The 18,669-nt window shown below is 44.9% G+C and overlaps 1 protein-coding gene across 5 annotated transcripts in view; it reads right to left on the bottom strand.

Annotated features, from left to right (window-relative positions):
- The window catches only part of tab2 (TGF-beta activated kinase 1 (MAP3K7) binding protein 2), a 38,417-nt gene that overhangs the window by 2,345 nt on the left and 17,403 nt on the right, over positions 1-18,669 (bottom strand). For 2 of the 5 annotated variants that reach the window (XM_068342566.1, XM_068342568.1), the window contains exons 2-6: positions 10,014-10,204; positions 8,192-9,875; positions 4,335-4,495; positions 953-1,043; positions 401-496 (exon numbers count right to left, since the gene is read on the bottom strand). In XM_068342566.1, the coding sequence (XP_068198667.1) occupies positions 401-496; positions 953-1,043; positions 4,335-4,495; positions 8,192-9,875; positions 10,014-10,115 (2,134 nt within the window). In that variant the 5' untranslated portion in view covers positions 10,116-10,204. The remainder of the gene's footprint in view (positions 1-400; positions 497-952; positions 1,044-4,334; positions 4,496-8,191; positions 9,876-10,013; positions 10,205-18,669) is intronic. The other 3 variants (XM_068342567.1, XM_068342569.1, XM_068342570.1) reach the window with 2 other exon arrangements.

The raw sequence follows: 18,669 nt of genomic DNA, 5'->3' as shown, positions 1-18,669 counted from the left end.
AGTTTTTTGTCAAAAGTTAAAATGATGTTAGTTACTGCATTGTGGGAAATGTAGTTTGTGATCAAAGCACACTTTCGACCTGTTTATTTTTAGACACTCTGACCTTCTATGCTCTCGTGGGCCACATTAAATGATGTAGTGGGCCACATTTGGCCCCCGGGCCTTGAGTTTGATACATGATGTAGAGATTAGTCACATGGATGTTTACAATGCAGTAGAGGCTGATAGTCTAGAAAATACGGTATATATCTATAACAAGAGCACAGAAGGAGCTGAATAAAGGAAATATAATCTTTGAGGGGGGGGTGATAACTATGGTATTTATTACATGCAAGCACCGAAATATATCGTAAGCAGGGAATCAGAGCAGCTCAGTGGTTTGTGTTCCCCCTGAACTTACCGACAGATAAAGTACCTTTGGGTTTGGGCGCGACAGGACCAAGAAATCCAATGTTGTCATAAAAATTATGGATTGCACTGGGATTAAAGTGTGGTCCTGTGAACAGAAGCAGAGAGAATGGCAGCACAGGTTTACTGCAGAGCTCACACACTTCACGTAACGCTGTGAGTAAACGCACGCGGTGTGTGTGTGTGTGTGTGTGTGTGTGTATACTTCCTATTCTTCCTCTACCATGCAGTGTGACTGGAGTGTGTTCAGTGAAGTAATCAACCTGCAGAGCTTTCCTCATCACTAAATCTACATGAATGTTTTAAACGTTCCAAAAAGGGGGGGGGTGATCTATGCATCAACTGAGTTATTAACCCCCCCTGAGTGCTGCCAGGGGGGCAATAAATCCTGTTACCAACCAGCGACAGGATGCAATTCAGGAAGAGCTGGTAGTGAGAGCACAATGCCAGAGGATGTGAGCTGCGCTGCACACCCGGCTCCACATCTGACCCCCCCCCCCCGTTTACCTTCAAACGGCACGCGTGTCGACACACAGACCCCTACCTCTTTGAAGGAGATCGATTTCTTTGGTGAGGCAGTCGATGTCGATCTGCAGTAACCGGTTCTTGCATCGCAGCTGCTTCATTTCCTCGATCTGAAACAGACAGGAAGGACGGGCGGGTCAGCCGTCAGACTGGGGGGGGGCCGCGGGTCGGACACATACCGGAGCAGCGCCGCGCTGATTAACCTTCAGCAGCCACGTTCTCGTCTGCTGACTCAGAAGACAGAAACAGCTGACTCAACGAGAAGCTCCGCAGCACCTCATCACAACAGGAGAGGTTTCAACAGCTCACAGCTGCACATCTAACACAAACACGCCGCTGACCCTCTGACCCCCTGAACCCGCCACCGGACTCTCTAGAACGTCTATTTTCTAGATGTTAGATAATAATCAGATGTCGGCAGGAGGAAGAAGACTTCATGTGATCTTCAAACTGTCTCACAGACGTCTCTCTGTGGCGATGGAGACAGACCATAACTTCTTTCATAGGCGAGTAAAGAAAGCGTACAGCGCGTGTGAGGATCCGCTGCTCACTACCGTTGACCCGTCAGAAACACGTATCAGCTGACACCTGTCCTCTTACGTCGTTTCTGCTGTCAGAGTGTTATTTGAGAATCAGGAAAGTGTTTTTCTGAAGCGTTTCCTTCAAACTGAAGAGTAGAAACGAAACCGAGTTCTCAGTGGACAAACTCGAGTTGTGCTGACATGGACGGACCAGAACTTCCACTACACTACTGGGGAAAATCAGCCGCAAGATGTAAACATAAACAAATAGTAGATTATGGGATGCCAGCGTTCACCTTCAGCTCCTCTCACCTGTTCTCTCTGCAGACAAACTGCTGGATCTACAGGTGGACGTGGTTCTTTGGTGCATTTCTTCCTTCTTCGTGAATGTGTTCTAATGTAAACGAGCTGTTCTTACCATAAAGACTCCTGACTGACCCCGACAGAAGGGCCTCTTCAGCCTGTTTGTCTGCACTCACAGGTGTGAAGCCCAACTAGACCGTCTGGTTTCTACCACCGATTCTGAACCCTTTACAGCCTGAGTGCAGCAGAGGTCTTGGGTGAAGTTCTCCCTCCAGTCGGGGGCCCCACGCTGAACCCACCGCCACAGGAAACCAGACAGCACCGCTCTGTTTTCTCTGTCAGAGCCCCTGGAACACGTTTTCAGAACCGCGTTCTCTGGATCTGTCAGCTTTTTTTGTTATTTTTTCGTTATAGTTCTTGTCTCGCTTGCTGTTCACACTCCAGGTGTTGTTCTGTACTTGTTTTTGAAGTTGTATATAAATGAAGGTATTACATTTATCATTACTATTAAACGTCTCATTGATGATGCTTTATAATATGGATATGATGCATCAGAAGAGGCATAATGCCTTATAGGTGTGATCTCTGTCGAAAGTGACAGTCAGTGAACCTGAGTCCTGTACCATAAAGCTGGATTAACCTAGCCGGGCTTCCTCCTACTTATCTGGTTTCACTTACCCAGACATCCACCCTCCGGATTTTCGGTACCATAAAGCCGGCTATCAACTCACTAATTCAATCCAGGCTTGTCCACTCTAGATCTGTGTGCGCTCACATAAAAAGGGCGGAGTTTGCTGCATGCGACCAATCACAAACATGCAACAAACCGGCCTGAGCCGCATATTTCACAACGGAGGAGCGAACAATAATAATTAAAAAATACGATCAATACAAATCAATAATCCAGGCAAAAAGCAACACAGCTGCAGCTGCCAAACGGAGCAAGGATCGCTGGGAAAACATGGCCGACTGTGTCAATGAGGAAGTTAGTGTCATTATAATATTACTGCCCCACTATGACTGCACTTGTGTATCTGACTACAGTAACATGTGTGTGTTCATACATGTGTGTGTGAACCACATGTTTGGTTATGACATGTGATCGTAGCCACGTGACTTTATGAACAGCTCTACGTACTGTGTTCTTCACAGGTTTTCAGCATCGCCAACAGAATACATTAAAGTACCCATCAATCAACCAATCAATCCATGATTTACTGAAACAAATCACTGATCAATGACATTCTATCTGTGTCTTGCTTGTAACCCGTCCAACGAGGGATTTCAGGACATCATAATAATTACCAACATCACTCAGAAATATATTAACTGTGACAAAGACCCTCAGGTCAATGCACACTGTGTGGGGCTGTCAGCGCGTGGTTGGGGTGCGTTCCATTCCTGATGTGAGGCTCCAGCAGCTGACAGATGTAATGTAACCCCTCCCCCCAAAACCTCTACCTTTCTACAGTCATTGTTCAGCCAATCCCACCGGATTACAGCCATCCCTAAATATTCTCTCTGCCTGAGCGCTCTGCACATAAGCTGTGACCCGAGATCCACCGGGTTCTCAGGGAACGGACGGCCCGTTTTCAGGAGAACTGATTGGTCAGTAGGTGGGGCTGTTATACCTGCTGAGCTCTGATTGGTCAGTAGGTGGGGCTGTGATACCTGCTGAGCTCTGATTGGTCAGTAGGTGGGGCTGTTATACCTGCTGAGCTCTGATTGGTCAGTAGGTGGGGCTGTTATACCTGCTGAGCTCTGATTGGTCAGTAGGTGGGGCTGTTATACCTGCTGAGCTCTTACCCTGAACTTATCCTGCTCCGGAGCAGGTTAGGTGTTCAGCATAGGTTACCGCGACAGCGTAGCCTGATAGAAAGTCAGCCACCTTTATGGTACCGAAAAGCCAGGGTTAAGCCTGAAGTTATATCGCTAAACCGTAATCCAGCTTTATGGTACAGGCCTCTGGTCTGATTCAGTCTGTAAACATACCCCCAGAGTCTGTTCACACGTTTATGCCAGTGGAGAACAAGGCAGTCAGAGACTGGAACATCCTGCGACACCCCTGAATTCAACATTTTACCCTGACCTACACGTTTCTGTGCCTCTGGCTTCCTGAAAATGTTGTTTTTTGTGTTGTGATTATATCTCATCAGGTTTCAGAGATGTGTACATAAAAAGGTATAAAAGTGAAAAATTTGACCTTGACCTAGTTTTTCGAGGTCAAGGTTGTGATCGTATTGTAACCCCCTCGCCTCCCTGAACATAACACCTTTTGTTCCGTCTTTCTATCTTATCTGGTTCCTGAGATATGTGAAAAAAATATACAAAAGTGGAAATTTGACCTTGACCTAGTTTTCTCAAGGTCAAGGTCATCATCTCATTTTCATCCCCTTTGCTGCCTGAGTCATGTGCTTTTTTTTTCCATCTTGTGAAGATATTTGGTGGACGGACAGACGAAAACACAAACACTGACAATTATAAAACATCACCGCCTCGCGGGATGTAATGAAACCAAAGCGATTGAGGCAGAAACTGAAGCAGAAACTGAAGCAGAAACTGAAGCGCGGATCTTACAGAGGGAATCTGGGAGGCTGAGTTGGACCTCTCCAGCCGTCTCCTGGTCAGGTCGTTCTCCATCTCGTTGACCTCCTCTTTTAGCTTCTCCAGCTTCTTCTTCTTTAGCTCCAGCTCGTGCCACAGCCTCTCCATGCGGGCCTTCTGGTGGACCAACAATGCTGGACACACACACACACACACACACACACACACACACACACACACACACACACACAGACGGATGGTCCAGTCAGTAGGTGCTTCCTCTGTGCTACATGTGGTTACTGGAGATGCTACATGAGATTATGTACCTCCAGCTAAAGGCAACAGAGAAATGGAACAAGCAAACATTTGTAGAGACGTTGAAGGAGCTCTAGCGTGCCGCACCAACACATTTTCAGGTGTCTCATTCTCACACACCAGCCAAATCAATTTTCAGCAGTCTTTTCTGTGCGTGAAATTTTTCGTACGGAGCGATCGTTTGACTGGCTGCATAGTTTCCATCCTCTGCTGTCAGAACACAGAGATATCAGACTCGTCTCAGCTGAAGAAACGCTGCAGGCAAATTCTGCCGCAGCGTTTAATACAATCTTGTGCCTGTGCTCAGGCCCTCTACAACATGTTACCCATAATTCATGAGGGTTCCGCCATCTGTTGACAAGCTGGAACACCTCCTGCTACACACATTCGATGATAAACAACTCCCTGCGCTGCTACACACAAACACACAGCGCTTCACAGATGTTTTCAGCAGAAAATGACAGAAAACGTTCATAAGACCCTACAATACGACAACGGAGACGCAACACAGTGAATACCTGTTACTGTTCAGTTATGGGCTACAGCCTGAAATCTGATGCCATAAACAAAAGCAGACAGATCAGTTCATACTTCCTGAGGAAGTTAAATGTCTCTGACCTCAATAAAAAGTCAGGGTGCCTTTCATCCATTTGTTTTTAATGACTAGTTGGCGTCTCTCCTCTGTCCGCGTGTTGTTTTGTGTCGTTTCTCTTTTATCTGCTCCTCTGACTGTGTGACAACTTTCCATCTGGGACCAGGAGAAGTTGCTGAGGTAGAACTTTGTGCTTGTGTTGACCATACTATTTGATTCATCATGAGATAATTAGTCACCGGTTTCCTGCAGACGGCTTCAAAACTACATCCAGATTCGTCAGTGAACAAAACACTTTGTTTACAGTCTTCTCCGACCCATCCGACGCATCCGACCCATCCGACTCATTCCTGTCCTGTCAAGCCTCCCAGCTGATGACAGACAGCTCTCTAGTTCTTTTCCCAGAACCGTCGAGCTGGAAGAACTTGGCAGCACTCCAGAATATTTTCCTAAACTATGCACCAAATTAAGCTGAGGTGACAAATCAGACGCAGAATAACGTTTCATTCACATCTGCGAGACTTCCTCTTCATTATCGCTTTGAGATAAAGGAATTCGATTGGCATCCGGTTTTCTGAGTCTCACTAAAATTTCATCGTCTGCATTCATCTACCAGAACATTCTGATGTAATTTCAGGCGTCTTATTTAACGATATGAACTTTATAATATGAATTTCACAGATGCTTAATCATCAATTAAGAGAATATAATATAGCTAAGCTATCATAGATTTTAATATATAAACTCTTTTAAATGTAATCTCATACATCAAATCTGTGTATAGAGAAACTTTAATCAATAGTCAGTTTAAAGCCCTGATAAATTCTTCACATTACTGATTCCAACCATAAAAAAACATTTGTGACAGGAAGCAGTTTTTATTGGTAACATATTTTAATTGAATATTGGGTGAAACTGATGCACGTTTCAGTGTATTCAGCCTCATTACTCACTGCAGCAGCACTGGGAGTGAGATCACCATGGCTTTGACATAAAGTAATGGTGCTGCTGTCATTAGTGCTATCGCTAAGTTGGGGGTTCAAACCCACTAACGGCTGCGGGTCGGCACCTGACGGGTTCATCTGAATACAGACCAGCTGATGTTGGACGAATCATCTGGAGCTGCAGCTTTAAGAACCTCCCAGTCAAATAAAAAACAGCAAGAAATAAAAGGTTTTAGTTCATAAACACATGGAACAAGTGGTTTGGCAATTATTTCAGGACATCTTCCACTTTTTTAAAACATCTCTTTCTCATTCCATGAGATATTTCCGACTGACTTGAGACATTGACGTCTTATTTTTGTGCATGTGTGTTTCATCAATAACACGGTGCTGACAGACGCAGGTTTGAGGCAGAGGGGCAAGCGGGGCTGATGAGGGTCTGGATGTGAAGCCCCCGTTGGAGGTAGTCGCCACACTGCAGGAGCCACAGCCGGTGACTCACACGTAATCCAGTGAAAAGCCCAAAAAAGGAAGCGTCAGTGTGCTCCGACACGTTTTGACTCACACGACAGGATCGGCCCGTCTCAGGGGGGTCGCCGGAGCAAAGCCGGCGTTCAGCAGGGAGGACTCACACCGCCGTCATCGGCCGGAGCGAGTCACCTCGGCTTTCACCTACCTCAGCACACACACACTCCACATTTACAGTATGTTCGAGCCATTGTTACAGAAAGAGTATCCTTAAGAGTAAAATGACTCTGTTGGCGGGGGGAAGTGGAAAAAACATTTAAGCCCTCGGCTGCTGGTGGAGTAAAAAAAAAAAGCTGTGGAATATTGTTCATTATCACAGCCGGCCTGAAAACTTCTGCACTCCTTACACTCCTGACGTTCACCAAGCAACTAATAAACACCTGTAAGAGGCTTTCAGATGGGGGGAGGGGGGTCAGCGTAAACACCCTTTATCTAATCACAAGACTGGACACTTCACAGATGAGCTTTTAAGAAAAAACACAGCTCAAATAATACTAATAATGAATTATGGAAATTAAAGTCAACCACTTCACCCACTGGCTGCCAACGACATCTGTAGACATCGATGGTGTTTTCCAACAGAAAAGGCTGGGGGAGAGTTTAGTAGAGCTAATCAGGTTTCTAATCACAAATGTATCGTCATGACGACTGATCCAGTTACAGACCAGAGGATGGAGAATCAGAGGAAGACGGAGAAGTTTGTCAGAGTTCACCTGAGAGCAAACGCGGTGTTGCTCTGAGTGAAGCATCATGGGATTGGTCAAGAGCAGAAAGAAAACACTGATAAATATCTAGATCAGGGGGGTCAAACTAATTTAAACTGAGGGTCACATCAGCATCACGGTTGTCCTCAAAGGGCCAGATGTAACTAATAAATGTAACTAAATGTAACTACTCCTTAATGTAACTAATAAATGTAACTAAATGTAACTCAGTGTAATGTAACTAAATGTAACTACTCCTTAATGTAACTAATAAATGAATTTCTGACTTATTCTAGTTCCAAACATTACAGTTAGACATAACATAAATCTAATTCTAACATAAATCCTTTTAATTTGTCAGGTTATTAAACCCACAGAACTCCATCAATCAAGGATCAAACTATCAATCAATAAAGAAAAATAACATCAGACACAAGTTAGGACGTTAACTTTGTTCACAACGTTTTTGTCAAAGTTAAAATGGGTTTAATTACTGCATTGTGGGAAATGTAGTTTTTGTTCAAAGCACACTTTTGACCTATTTATTTTTAGACACTCTGAACTTTTTGTTCTCTCGCGGGCCACTTAAAATGATGTGGAGGGCCACATTCGGCCCCCGGGCCTTGAGTTTGACACACGTGACATAGAGCATCAGAGGAGATCAGTCGGCGCTCTGGCAGCCGATGAGTTAACTCTCCTCACACTGCTGATCGTGAATGTGTGACGGTTGCTAGGCGACAGCGTCTCTGAGATGTTGCTGACGTTGTGATGACACACAGTGTGAAGTGATGACTCAGCATTGCTCACCTTGTGTGTACGCTGCGTCATCAGAACCCATGCTGAGTCGGCGAGGCTCGCTCGGCTTCTCCCGGTGCGGCGACAGCGGGTCCGAGAGGTGGAGGGGGTCCGGCTCCGCAAAGTGATGGTCGGAGGGGAGGCTGAGGAGGTTGTTGGGCTCGAACGTGGGGGACACGACCCCGGGGGACACGGCCGGGGGCTTGTTGGGGGACACGGTGATTTTGAAAGTGTATTTGGTGTTGGGCTGAGTCACCACCACGCGTGGGGATGAAGCTGTGCCCCCCCCTCCTATGGAAGCACGAGATTTCGGAGGATGGTGGTGGATGTAGGCGGGTCCCATGCTCACTTGCCCCCCCATGTTCCTGGTCCCTGAAGGCCCCTGCAAGGGAGGGTTGGCTGAGATGTAGACTGTGGGAGGGTTCCTACCCCCGCTTTCATCACTGGAGGCATTGGCAGAAATGTAAAACTTGGGTTGGGAGCGCGAGCCAGCGGGGGCCATGATGGCCTCCTCTGGGGGGGCAGTAGCAGCAGTAGGTGGGCTGGCAGAGATGTAAACAGTGGGCTGGCTGCGGCTCAGACCCGGGCCCCCGATGGACAGAGGGGTGGTGGGGACGGGGGCCGCCCCGGTGGAGGAGGAAGAGGAGGGGCAGGAAGAGGAAGTGGAAGAGGACCGGGACGCGCTGCTGGTCCGCAGCACCGCCGTGGTGGTGGTGGAGTTGCTCCTCTGGGGAGATTCAAGTTTGATCTCGATCTGGTTCTTCCGCGGCCCGGTGGAGATGTTCTGGATGTTGTACTGACTGATGGTGGAGAGGGGGGTGGGCACGGCGGAGGAGGAGGTGGAGGAAGAGGACGAAGAGAACGAGGAGACGCCGGAGGAAGAGCTCTGGCTCCCGGCGGGGACGAACGAGGGCGCCTGGGGGTTGGTGGGGGAGCTGATGGGCATGTAGACGTGGGACGTCTGGTGGCCCTGGGTCTGATGCTGTGAGGTATGTGAGGGGGCGTGCTGGGGGCCGGACCAGGAGCCGGACTGTGAGATCTGGTAGATCTGCTGCTGGGGCTGGGAGGTGGGGCTGTACTGGGCCCGGCCCCCCTGGTGCGGGCTCTGCCGGGGCGTACCGGTCTGACTGACGTAGGGCCGGATGTAGATGGAGTTACCCTGTGGACTGCTCAGGCCCGACTGGGGGCCGCCGTGTATGTGCAAAGACGTGGGGGTGTTGCGGCCGGTCTGGATATTGGGCGCCAGCGTTACGGTGATGGGGTTGAAGCGCGGCATCTGCTGGGCCCCCATGTTGGTTCCTTTGACGCCAAGAGGGTAGAGTCCCAGGTGCTGCGGGGGCTGGGGCTTACGTGTGGGCTCCATCACGCCAAACACATTGAGGCCGGGGGGCACCTGCACCGGGGCTGACTGCGGCTCCTGCTGAAAGAAGTCACTGTTGGGGGCCTGGCCCGTCTGGAGGGGCCCGTCGCTCAGGCTGTGGGCCAGAGTCCGGCTGCCGTTCATTCTCAGGCCGTCCCGAACTGGGGCCGCATGCACATTCTGAGACTGCAGGCCCAGGTTCAGCTGGGTCATGTGATTACGGAGCCTGGTGAAGGTGGGGTCGTCGGAAAAGCTGAGGTTTCCTTCTTCGCTGTAGAGGTAACCCGGACTGACCTGGGACAAGTACTCACAGCACGCGTCGAGATTGTTGTTGTTCTGAAGGACAGGAAGAGGGAAAAAAAACGGCTTTAATCTACAGACAGTCTGTCGAGTGAACAGGATTATGGGTAGGAAATTGCGTAGAACCGTTTAATCTGCACCAAACACATTAACTGGTGTCTGGTCTGAACTTACCTGCAGAACACACTGGGAAACAACACCCTCTGGTACTTCAGGGAACTTCTGGCGCAGGTCATGCAAAACCTGAATGTCAATCTGGTGGCTTCTCTGGGCCATTCGTGTGTTGCCAGGTCAGGACTGCTTGTTCAGTTCAGGGCACTGTGGCATCAATCATGGCAGCAAACCGCCTCCATCTTGAACATCTTCTGGATTGGAGACAAAAGAAAAATGGGTCATCATGTGATAAAACAACTTATGCAAAACCAAAGTAACACAATGTTCCCCGTCTTTGTCGAGACCAAAGTCGGACAGGAATCTCTGAAAAACAGTCCAAGAGGCAGGGATGGAGCCAATGTGGCATTTTGAATCTCCACTTTATAAGACATCCTTTAGATATTGGAGCTTGTTATTTGGTTATGCCCAGGAGCTTTCAAAACAGAATGTCAGACATCCTCAATGAAAATAGATGGTATTCATTTCAGAGCCCTCCTCTGCACAAAGCCCCTTAATAAAAGAGTAGCAGAGAGGAAACCAGCTCTGACTGGCAACCAGCAGAAACAACCTTTCCAACTGATCTTAACATCAACACGGGCTTATGAAGGGGAGGCCGGGGTCGAGCAAGAGCGAATAAATCTCCACATGAATATCTGTTGTGTTCTCAATGATTAAGCTGTACTGTGATAGTTTTTTAAAGAACAGTTTCATTCATATTCATGATTTAAAAAAAATGTTTGTTGGGTTCCAACATCTTAAATTATAGGATCTTTTATTTCTAATTTATGATCTAAAAAGATGAAAATGAATTCCGTAATGCTGAATATACTTATTAGATTCAGCCCTACTTCAAATGCAAGTAGCACTACACACTGCTCCACGCCTATAAAATGCAAATATCACATGATAAATATCATATATCATACTCAATATATAAATAAAAATTTTAAAATATATAAATAGAAGGAACCAATAATGAGATGCACACATTTAGGTGTATGCAACAGTTTTTGAGAGGTGCACACACCTCTGGGTGATTATTCTGCGGCTGCTTTTGGCTGATGAGGAGAGTGAGTGGCTGGAAGGTGTTCACACGCAGTTGTGCTTGGCTGTTTCCTATCCACATTCTATGCATAGGCTATACTCACACCTGGAAACTGGCCAAGGCTACCGCACTGGTTTTACAACCAGCCACTGTGGAACTTCACCACAGCAGCCAAGGCTTTGCTCAACAAGCCTGACTTGCAGTTTTATTCTCATTCACTCGTTGGACTCAGGTTTAAATAGCTTGAACAAGGATGCTATCTGGCACGTCCTGAGTGTAAAGGCTCATGTCTCCATTCATTAGCCTTTTATGGTAAAGAAGACTAGAACCAGAGTCACGAGACGCTAGAAATCTAAGAGCAAGATAACCACAACTCGTGTTTACCCACACGCTTGTTCTGACCACACCAGTTTGGAACATCTTCCTTTGGCAGGTTCAAATGTCGGAGCAGACACTCAACACATTGTGGTCTATGCCATTCAATACAGTGTGTATGAAGACTGTAGGAACAACCCTACTGACAAAAGACGTACATACTGAATCATGAAACACACAATACTGTAAAAAAATGTACACTTAATCATACTTCATAAACCCTTATTTTTTGCCTAAAAGATCAATTATTGTCTTATATAAGTGATGAGAAAAAGTAACATCACATTGAAGGCTGTACTGAAGACCTTTAATGGGGTCTGGGACATTAAAAAAGTCATTACTTAATATTATAAACTTAAGGTTTTTTTCTTTCTTTACTTAGATCTCTTGAAGATGTCAACATGTGCAAAATAAAAATAAAAGTGTACATATATATATATATATATATATATATATATATATATATGCGTACACACAAAATGTGTTATGAAGTTCACCTTAATTAGTATTTTGTATATCGCTTATATTAAAAAAATAGAAAATTGAATGTCTAAACAATAACTGAACGTCAGAAACTGTAAAAACTCTTGTCCAGTGAGTCAAAGCTGAAAATTGACCAGCTTTGCACCAAATCCACATGCAGTTTGGACAACATAAAGCAAAATGGAAAGAGGGAAATTACTACTGAGGTGGCTACAAATATATATAAAAACCTTTTCTGACTATATCGAAGGCGTAACTTTTCTGAATGTTCCTCCAATAGTTTCATATCTCAAAACATTTCCTTAATCTTTGGGTGAAAGAGAAACGGTCATGTTGTTTTTTTGTCTTTTGCAATGAAGGGTGGAAAGTTCTGCAATTATGCAATCAGACGCTGCATTCACTTTGTGTGTGTCAAAAAGAGAAGATAGAAAAGCAGCATACAGTGCCTCTAAATGCAAACCAGAGGACAACAGTATGCCCTATCTCAGATTACATGTTTAGAATGAAATAAAGCAGTGCCTCCAGTAAAGCCTTTTCCATCTCCTCCAGCAGATTCAGCAAATAGTCTGCAGAAGACGAAGCCTTTTAAAGTATCCGACTTCACACACTACTGCTGGAGTCTGAAGCATTATCAGTTTACAGTGATTTACTGACCAAGCAGAACCATGCCTGCACAGAGCCAAAGGACAACAGTCCACCATTCAGGCTCAGCTCGGGGCCCGGCCGCTCAGCCATTGTGGGAAAGGAAATTCTCTACTTGGCGGCTAACCCAGATGCAGGTCAACAGTGTGGTTAGATTGTTTCCTGGCTTCAAAAACAGAATGGTCCACACCTTTCCACTGCATGCAGTTATGAGCTCGCAGGAGCCAATGCGTGGGGGTGGCTTCGAGGGGGGGCAGATTGGTCCATGCTGTCCCTGGAGATGCTGGTAAAACAGGGTCTGTGGCAGCGCTGCACTGCCAGCAGAGATAGACACAAAGCTTCTATTGCTGAGGTTGTTATTCACCACGCCAAAGCGTTGACCCACAGCCCCACTCATTTCTGGAGGTAGCAGGCCTGCCATGCTCCATCAATGGGCTTATTCAGCATGTCAGAATGAATGCACCTAAAAACGTCCAAATCAATTAAAGTCTAAATAAAACGTGGATAAATAATCAACAGGAGTCCTTTGGCAAAAATATCACGTCTGCACTCAACGTTGCAGAGACGGCTGCAGCCCACACAAAACCCGTAAACAAAGACACTACACATGACTGAGAACAAAAAAAACACACCAGAAAATGTCATGCCAGCATGCAAAGAAGAGATGCTCTGATCACGATGGCTTGAGACAGTGCTGACCTCTCAAATTAAATCTTCTGATCACTCTTTGGAAACAGTAGTGCAAATATGAGAAGGATTTAAACAGAGAGGAAACAATAGGGATCCTGTCCCATGCTCGTTCAGCAAAATCTGAGCAAATAAAGGGACTAAATGGCACTGAATGTGTTCACGTGTGTGTGTGTGTGTGTGATGCTTGTCCTGACACATGCGTGCAGATGCACAAGGAAGCTGCTCCAAGTACAGTAATGAATGAATCAATATGTGTTTGCACGAGCCATGAGTTTGACACAACAGTCAATACATCAGTGAAAGTTAAACATTTCTGGAACAGAGCTCCAACCGGTCAATCTGGAATGCATATCGGTCAACTATTTACATGCGTGATGTATTGTAATTGTCAGTGTTTGTGTGTTGGTCCATTCGTTAGTCCACCAAATATCTTCACAACTGCTGCAGATAGAAAGATGAAAGAAAAAGCACATGACTCAGGCAGCAAAGGGGATGAGAATGAGATGATGACCTTGAGAAAACTAGGTCAAGGTCACATTTTCACTTTTATACCTTTTTAGGTATACATCTCAGAAACTTCATGACAAATAGAATGCACCAAGTACATATTGGATCATGGGTCTTTCATTAAATGACCCTGACCTATGAAAGTAGGTCCGGGTAAAAATTTGAATTCAGCTGTGTTGAGGGATGTTGTAGTCTCTGACTGCCTAGTTTATTCTGTATTTGAGAATGCACTTGTAAAAGGCAACAACAAGCCAACTGGTTTTGTTTGTGCCTCACACAGCAGGACGTCCCACAGATTACAGCTCTGATGAGAACAGTAGTCCCACTCAGGCTCTGCTACTCCTAAACACTCTCACCAGTCTGCATGTGAACTGCTCACATGGACACATTGTTTTCCAGGAATGCACGTTGATTTATACATTTTAAAATTTTTCTTTTTGACTGACTGACTCTGATGAACCGCAGGCCGTACCTTGCCTCCCACAGAGTGTAGGAATGCACAGCCTTGATGGAATATTTACAGAGTAGTGTTAACAAAAGAGCTTTTCAAGTCATCACAAAAGCTGTGAGCCACTGAATCAAAGTGATTTCCCACCATATTAATGTCAAGAGTCTGTCTAAAATAAACTTTGAGATAAACTGCAAATGTGTCATCAATGGAAACGGTCACGCATCTTCAGCATAATGCCTTAAAACATCCAGAAACGTCTTAATTCTCAGGGTAAATCTGAGAGTTAAAGAGAGAAAGAAGAATCTTATTGCCAGTTTATGCACTCAGAGCAAAACATTCATCTTATTGTTGACAGTAAGACTGCCTCTAATTCGTCTAATCTTATCATAGTAATAAGAGTACTGTTGAACAAAAAACTACGACAAAGTTGGACTTGAACATAGTTTTCCAGCCAGAAGTGAAAGCAACCACATGATGTAAACCAAAGCTGCATTAAAGTGTGCATTGAAGGCTGGGCCGGGCGGCAAACAGAGCTGCAGGAGCGTCAGCTTTCAGTTTCCCACATTTGAAAACGGGGGGTTTGAGAATGTTGAGGAAGCATGTGAGTGTATGTGCATATCGTTGGGGGAGTGTGTCTGCAGGAAATCAAAAATTCTTCAGTACCACAGCCTGCAGCTGGTGTTTTATTGGAAGCAGGCTAGAGCACCAGCTCCCCAGGTTGACCAACTCCTCCTGAGGCACTGTGGGAAACTGGGAGGTCTTAGAAACACTGGGGGTGAGGGGGGGGGGCATTTAGAAGCAAGTAGAAGTAAGTAGGTGAATCTGTCAGGCGGTTCTGTGTGGGAATGTGTGCATGGAGTCTGATCTATTTCCATCCTGCTTGGTCCTCCCGTCCCCCCCCCAATTCAACACAAACATTCTGTAAGCCACAGAAAACTGCAGCGTCCTCAAGAACAAATCTGTTTCATTATCACCTACAGTCACCTCATCCACCATCATCAGCCAGTAAAGCAGCATCTTTACATGAGACACTAGTCTGTGTTCACGTTACACAAATGCAAACATTCCTGAATCTGGTTCCAAACGACCAGAGAAAAAGATAGATAAAAGATGCATAAAAACTGAGAACAAACACCAACCCAAACACAGACAGTTCTGTCATACTGACAGAAAAGGGTATGGCAACCAGTTGGTAATGTACTACCTGTTATTACAGCTATAGAACAATGAAAACATGATCCATAAGAACCAGACGATGAAGAGGAACTCCTCACTGACCAGGTTCTACTTTTACAGTTTGAGCTCAGATTTATCAGCATGTTTTCTCACATTACACAAACAATATGGAGCTGCAGTGTCACTACACAAATAATCTGTATTACAATCATTCTAACACTGATCATCTGTTTCTTAAGGCAGATTCAGAAAAGATATTATTTCATATTTTCTATTTTACATAAAACTTGCTCGCTTCCAGCTTTTTGTCTTGGTTTAGATTGGCTGCAGCCGTTTGAAAGCACTGAGACTCTTCTTCATCCCGACTCTATGGGATTTTATCAATACTGCCTTTGTGAAGTTATTGTTATATAACGTCTTTATCTCTATTTACTACACTTTAATTTCTTTGTATGCTGACAGCCAATTATTATTATGTTCCTGTACTGGGTTGACTAAATATCACATGTACTGGACGGAGTTTAAAGTTCTCCCTACAAGCTTCTAATCACTAGAATATACAAGATGAGGTAAGTCTGCCCACCCCCAGTGGGGACTTTCCTTTCCTTCTCGTTATGGATCCATGACATACTTCTATGAAGCATCTTCCAATGTCCACATGTGGAAACAGATGACCAGAAGGTCAACTAGCCATAACCACATAAACAAGCTTATCTCCACAGCGCTGTCTCTTTTCTGTGGTATGAAAGAGATCGGAGTGAAGCATACACAGTTTAAGTAAACACACTGCCAGAAAAATGCAAACGCATATAACAACAAGATGCATCTGGTCTATGTTATTATATGGAAGATAGTGTCTGAGATTTACTCCCCTTGAAAGCATTGCTCTCAAAGAAAACATTACCCAGTGTCAGAAGGCGGTTTGTTCCACTCACACCATGAGCAGGTCTGAGTCAGAGGATATCTGATACCTTTAATCGATTACATTAATAAAGCTGGATCTTTTTGAAGTATGAGCTTCACTTCAACAGACGTTGTGTATTCTAACACTAAATAACAGAGATAGGAATGTACTTAGACACAACTACATAATGGAGAACTGAGTCTCATCAATGTGTTAAAGTGAGAGAAATTTCAATATTCTATATATTTAAAACACTATTTACATCTAAACCAACATTTCAATTTATGCAAATTTAACTACAGTATTTATTTAATTTATCATAAACAATAACATCATTTATAAATCTTTCTAATCCAACAATTCCCCTTTAACAAGTGAGGTATGGTGGCGCAGTGGGCGGTGCTGTTACCTCACAGCAGAAGGTTCTGTGTTCGATTCCTTTCTGTGTGGAGTTTGTATGTTCTCCAGCATCCTGAGCTGGCATCTCATTCGGGGTGTACCCTGCCTCTCGCCCACAGCCAGCTGAAACAGTCTCAAAGTGACCCATGAGCAGGTAAGCGGCTGTAGACGAGACGACTGCGAATACAGGTGATGGGGAATGGAAAATGAAAATGAATGGATGAGAGTACCAGAGTGCAGAGGAGTCCTTCTTCACTCCTGAACAGACGTAGCTTAACAACATGGACCTTACTGACAAGCAGCAGTAAAACAAGGAGATTGCACAATAGCCGATCACAGTGGGCTCATTTTCTAGTGATGGTGCCAGTGAAGACACAAAGACCAGCGACACACAAACACAAGTCTCCCTGTTGAGACTGCCAGACTAGAACTGTTTAAGTACACAGACTTAAAATTTTGATTTCCTTTCCCCAACAAGGATTTATGAAGCTGAATTATCATATTTCTATTCCACTGCCACTCATTTAATAGAAGACGATATGTTATAATTTTGCCAAGACAACTTCTTTTGAGGCCTTCTGAAATGTGCCACAGACTGGGCTCACAGGACCTATTCTCTCCAAACCCGTTTGTTTATGAAGACAAACCAGCACTATAATGACTTCTGTAAATATCTACTGGCTCTTTCTGTGGAAAAGAAAATGGCTTCAGACGATGAGACACAAGTTTAAGAGAAAGTACTCAAATCCAATCAGAGTATGGGCCATGTGGGATGAAAAAAATGTCGGGCAACAAAGTGTCCCGACAAATTTCTGTAAAACAAAGCAACTACACAATGGTCACAGGCACAAAGGTCTTTAAAGCCTGAGCAGTTGTGTGTGAAAAATGCAGTCTGTTCAGAGCTTCAGGGTAAGCATTGGTAAGAAACACACCAAGTCATATCCCAATGGTGACTGATTGTGCAACAGAAGGGATTTTTATTCAAGCCGCTGCAACTAGATTTCACCAAAACAGAATGAAGATGACATTTCTGATCACATCAACACTAAAGGTATGAATGAAGCCAAAGGTACAATTGTTGAGAGAGCAGCTGTGCCACAATTCTCCAACCGCTGCACAACTGTTGTTTCTGAGGACCCTCCTCCCTGCTTTACTTTCCTTCGGCATTATGTGTCAGGGCCACAGGCTGGGCCCAAAATAGAAACCTCAACAACATGAAAAGCCTTATCCTAAACCACTAACGCTTTTGTTTGGTTTCTTCCGAGAAAACATGATTTTAGAAAAAAAGAAAAACGGAGGGTGTGAGCAACATCCACAAAGCAAAAAAACTAATAACGAGAGCAAAAGTGCAGGAAGGACTGCCTCGGGAGGCATGCTGCTGTTTTTTTCCTACATTGTGGAAACATTAATTGCCAGCTGACAAGTCCCAACACACACTCACATCGAGCAAGTATAGTGTATCTATAAGCTCAACTTTCAAAATCAACGCTCAGTAAGGACAGGATACAGGATAGAGGTTCTTTTCCAGCCTTAAAACATTCAGGCGAAAGGGTGTCCAAACCGTGTACGCGTCCATTACTTTCGCACCTTATTGGGAAAGTGCGCTTGGAAGGAGGATTTACAAACTGTTGGCACCCGTTGCCAGTTCTCCTCCATCCAAATACTACCACAGGCCAAGAGCAGGGTGGAGAGTCTACCCAACCAATCCTCGTGGAGAATGGGAGAAAAAAACAGCAATGCAAACATTTAAAATGGGTATATAAAGCAGTTGGATGCATGTCTGTGCACTTCATACCACAAGGGAGAGGGTTGTTTCTCCAGAGGTGGAGTACCAGGAGGAAAACCAACCTTTTCTTGTTTTCTTATTGAAGGATGAGGCAGAAGATCACATGTTCGAGTATTTTCCTATATTTGCTCATATATGTCATCACCATCAGATGCTAACCTGTAAGACATAGCTTCTTAAAAGACATTCCAAAAATCTGTAAAAAAAAAATGAAATCAA

The sequence above is a fragment of the Antennarius striatus genome, chromosome 19, assembly GCF_040054535.1.
Source record: "Antennarius striatus isolate MH-2024 chromosome 19, ASM4005453v1, whole genome shotgun sequence".
Lineage (NCBI taxonomy): Eukaryota > Metazoa > Chordata > Actinopteri > Lophiiformes > Antennariidae > Antennarius > Antennarius striatus.
The sequence above is the reverse complement of the archived record's forward strand: the minus strand, read 5'-3'. Positions and strand labels throughout refer to the sequence as shown.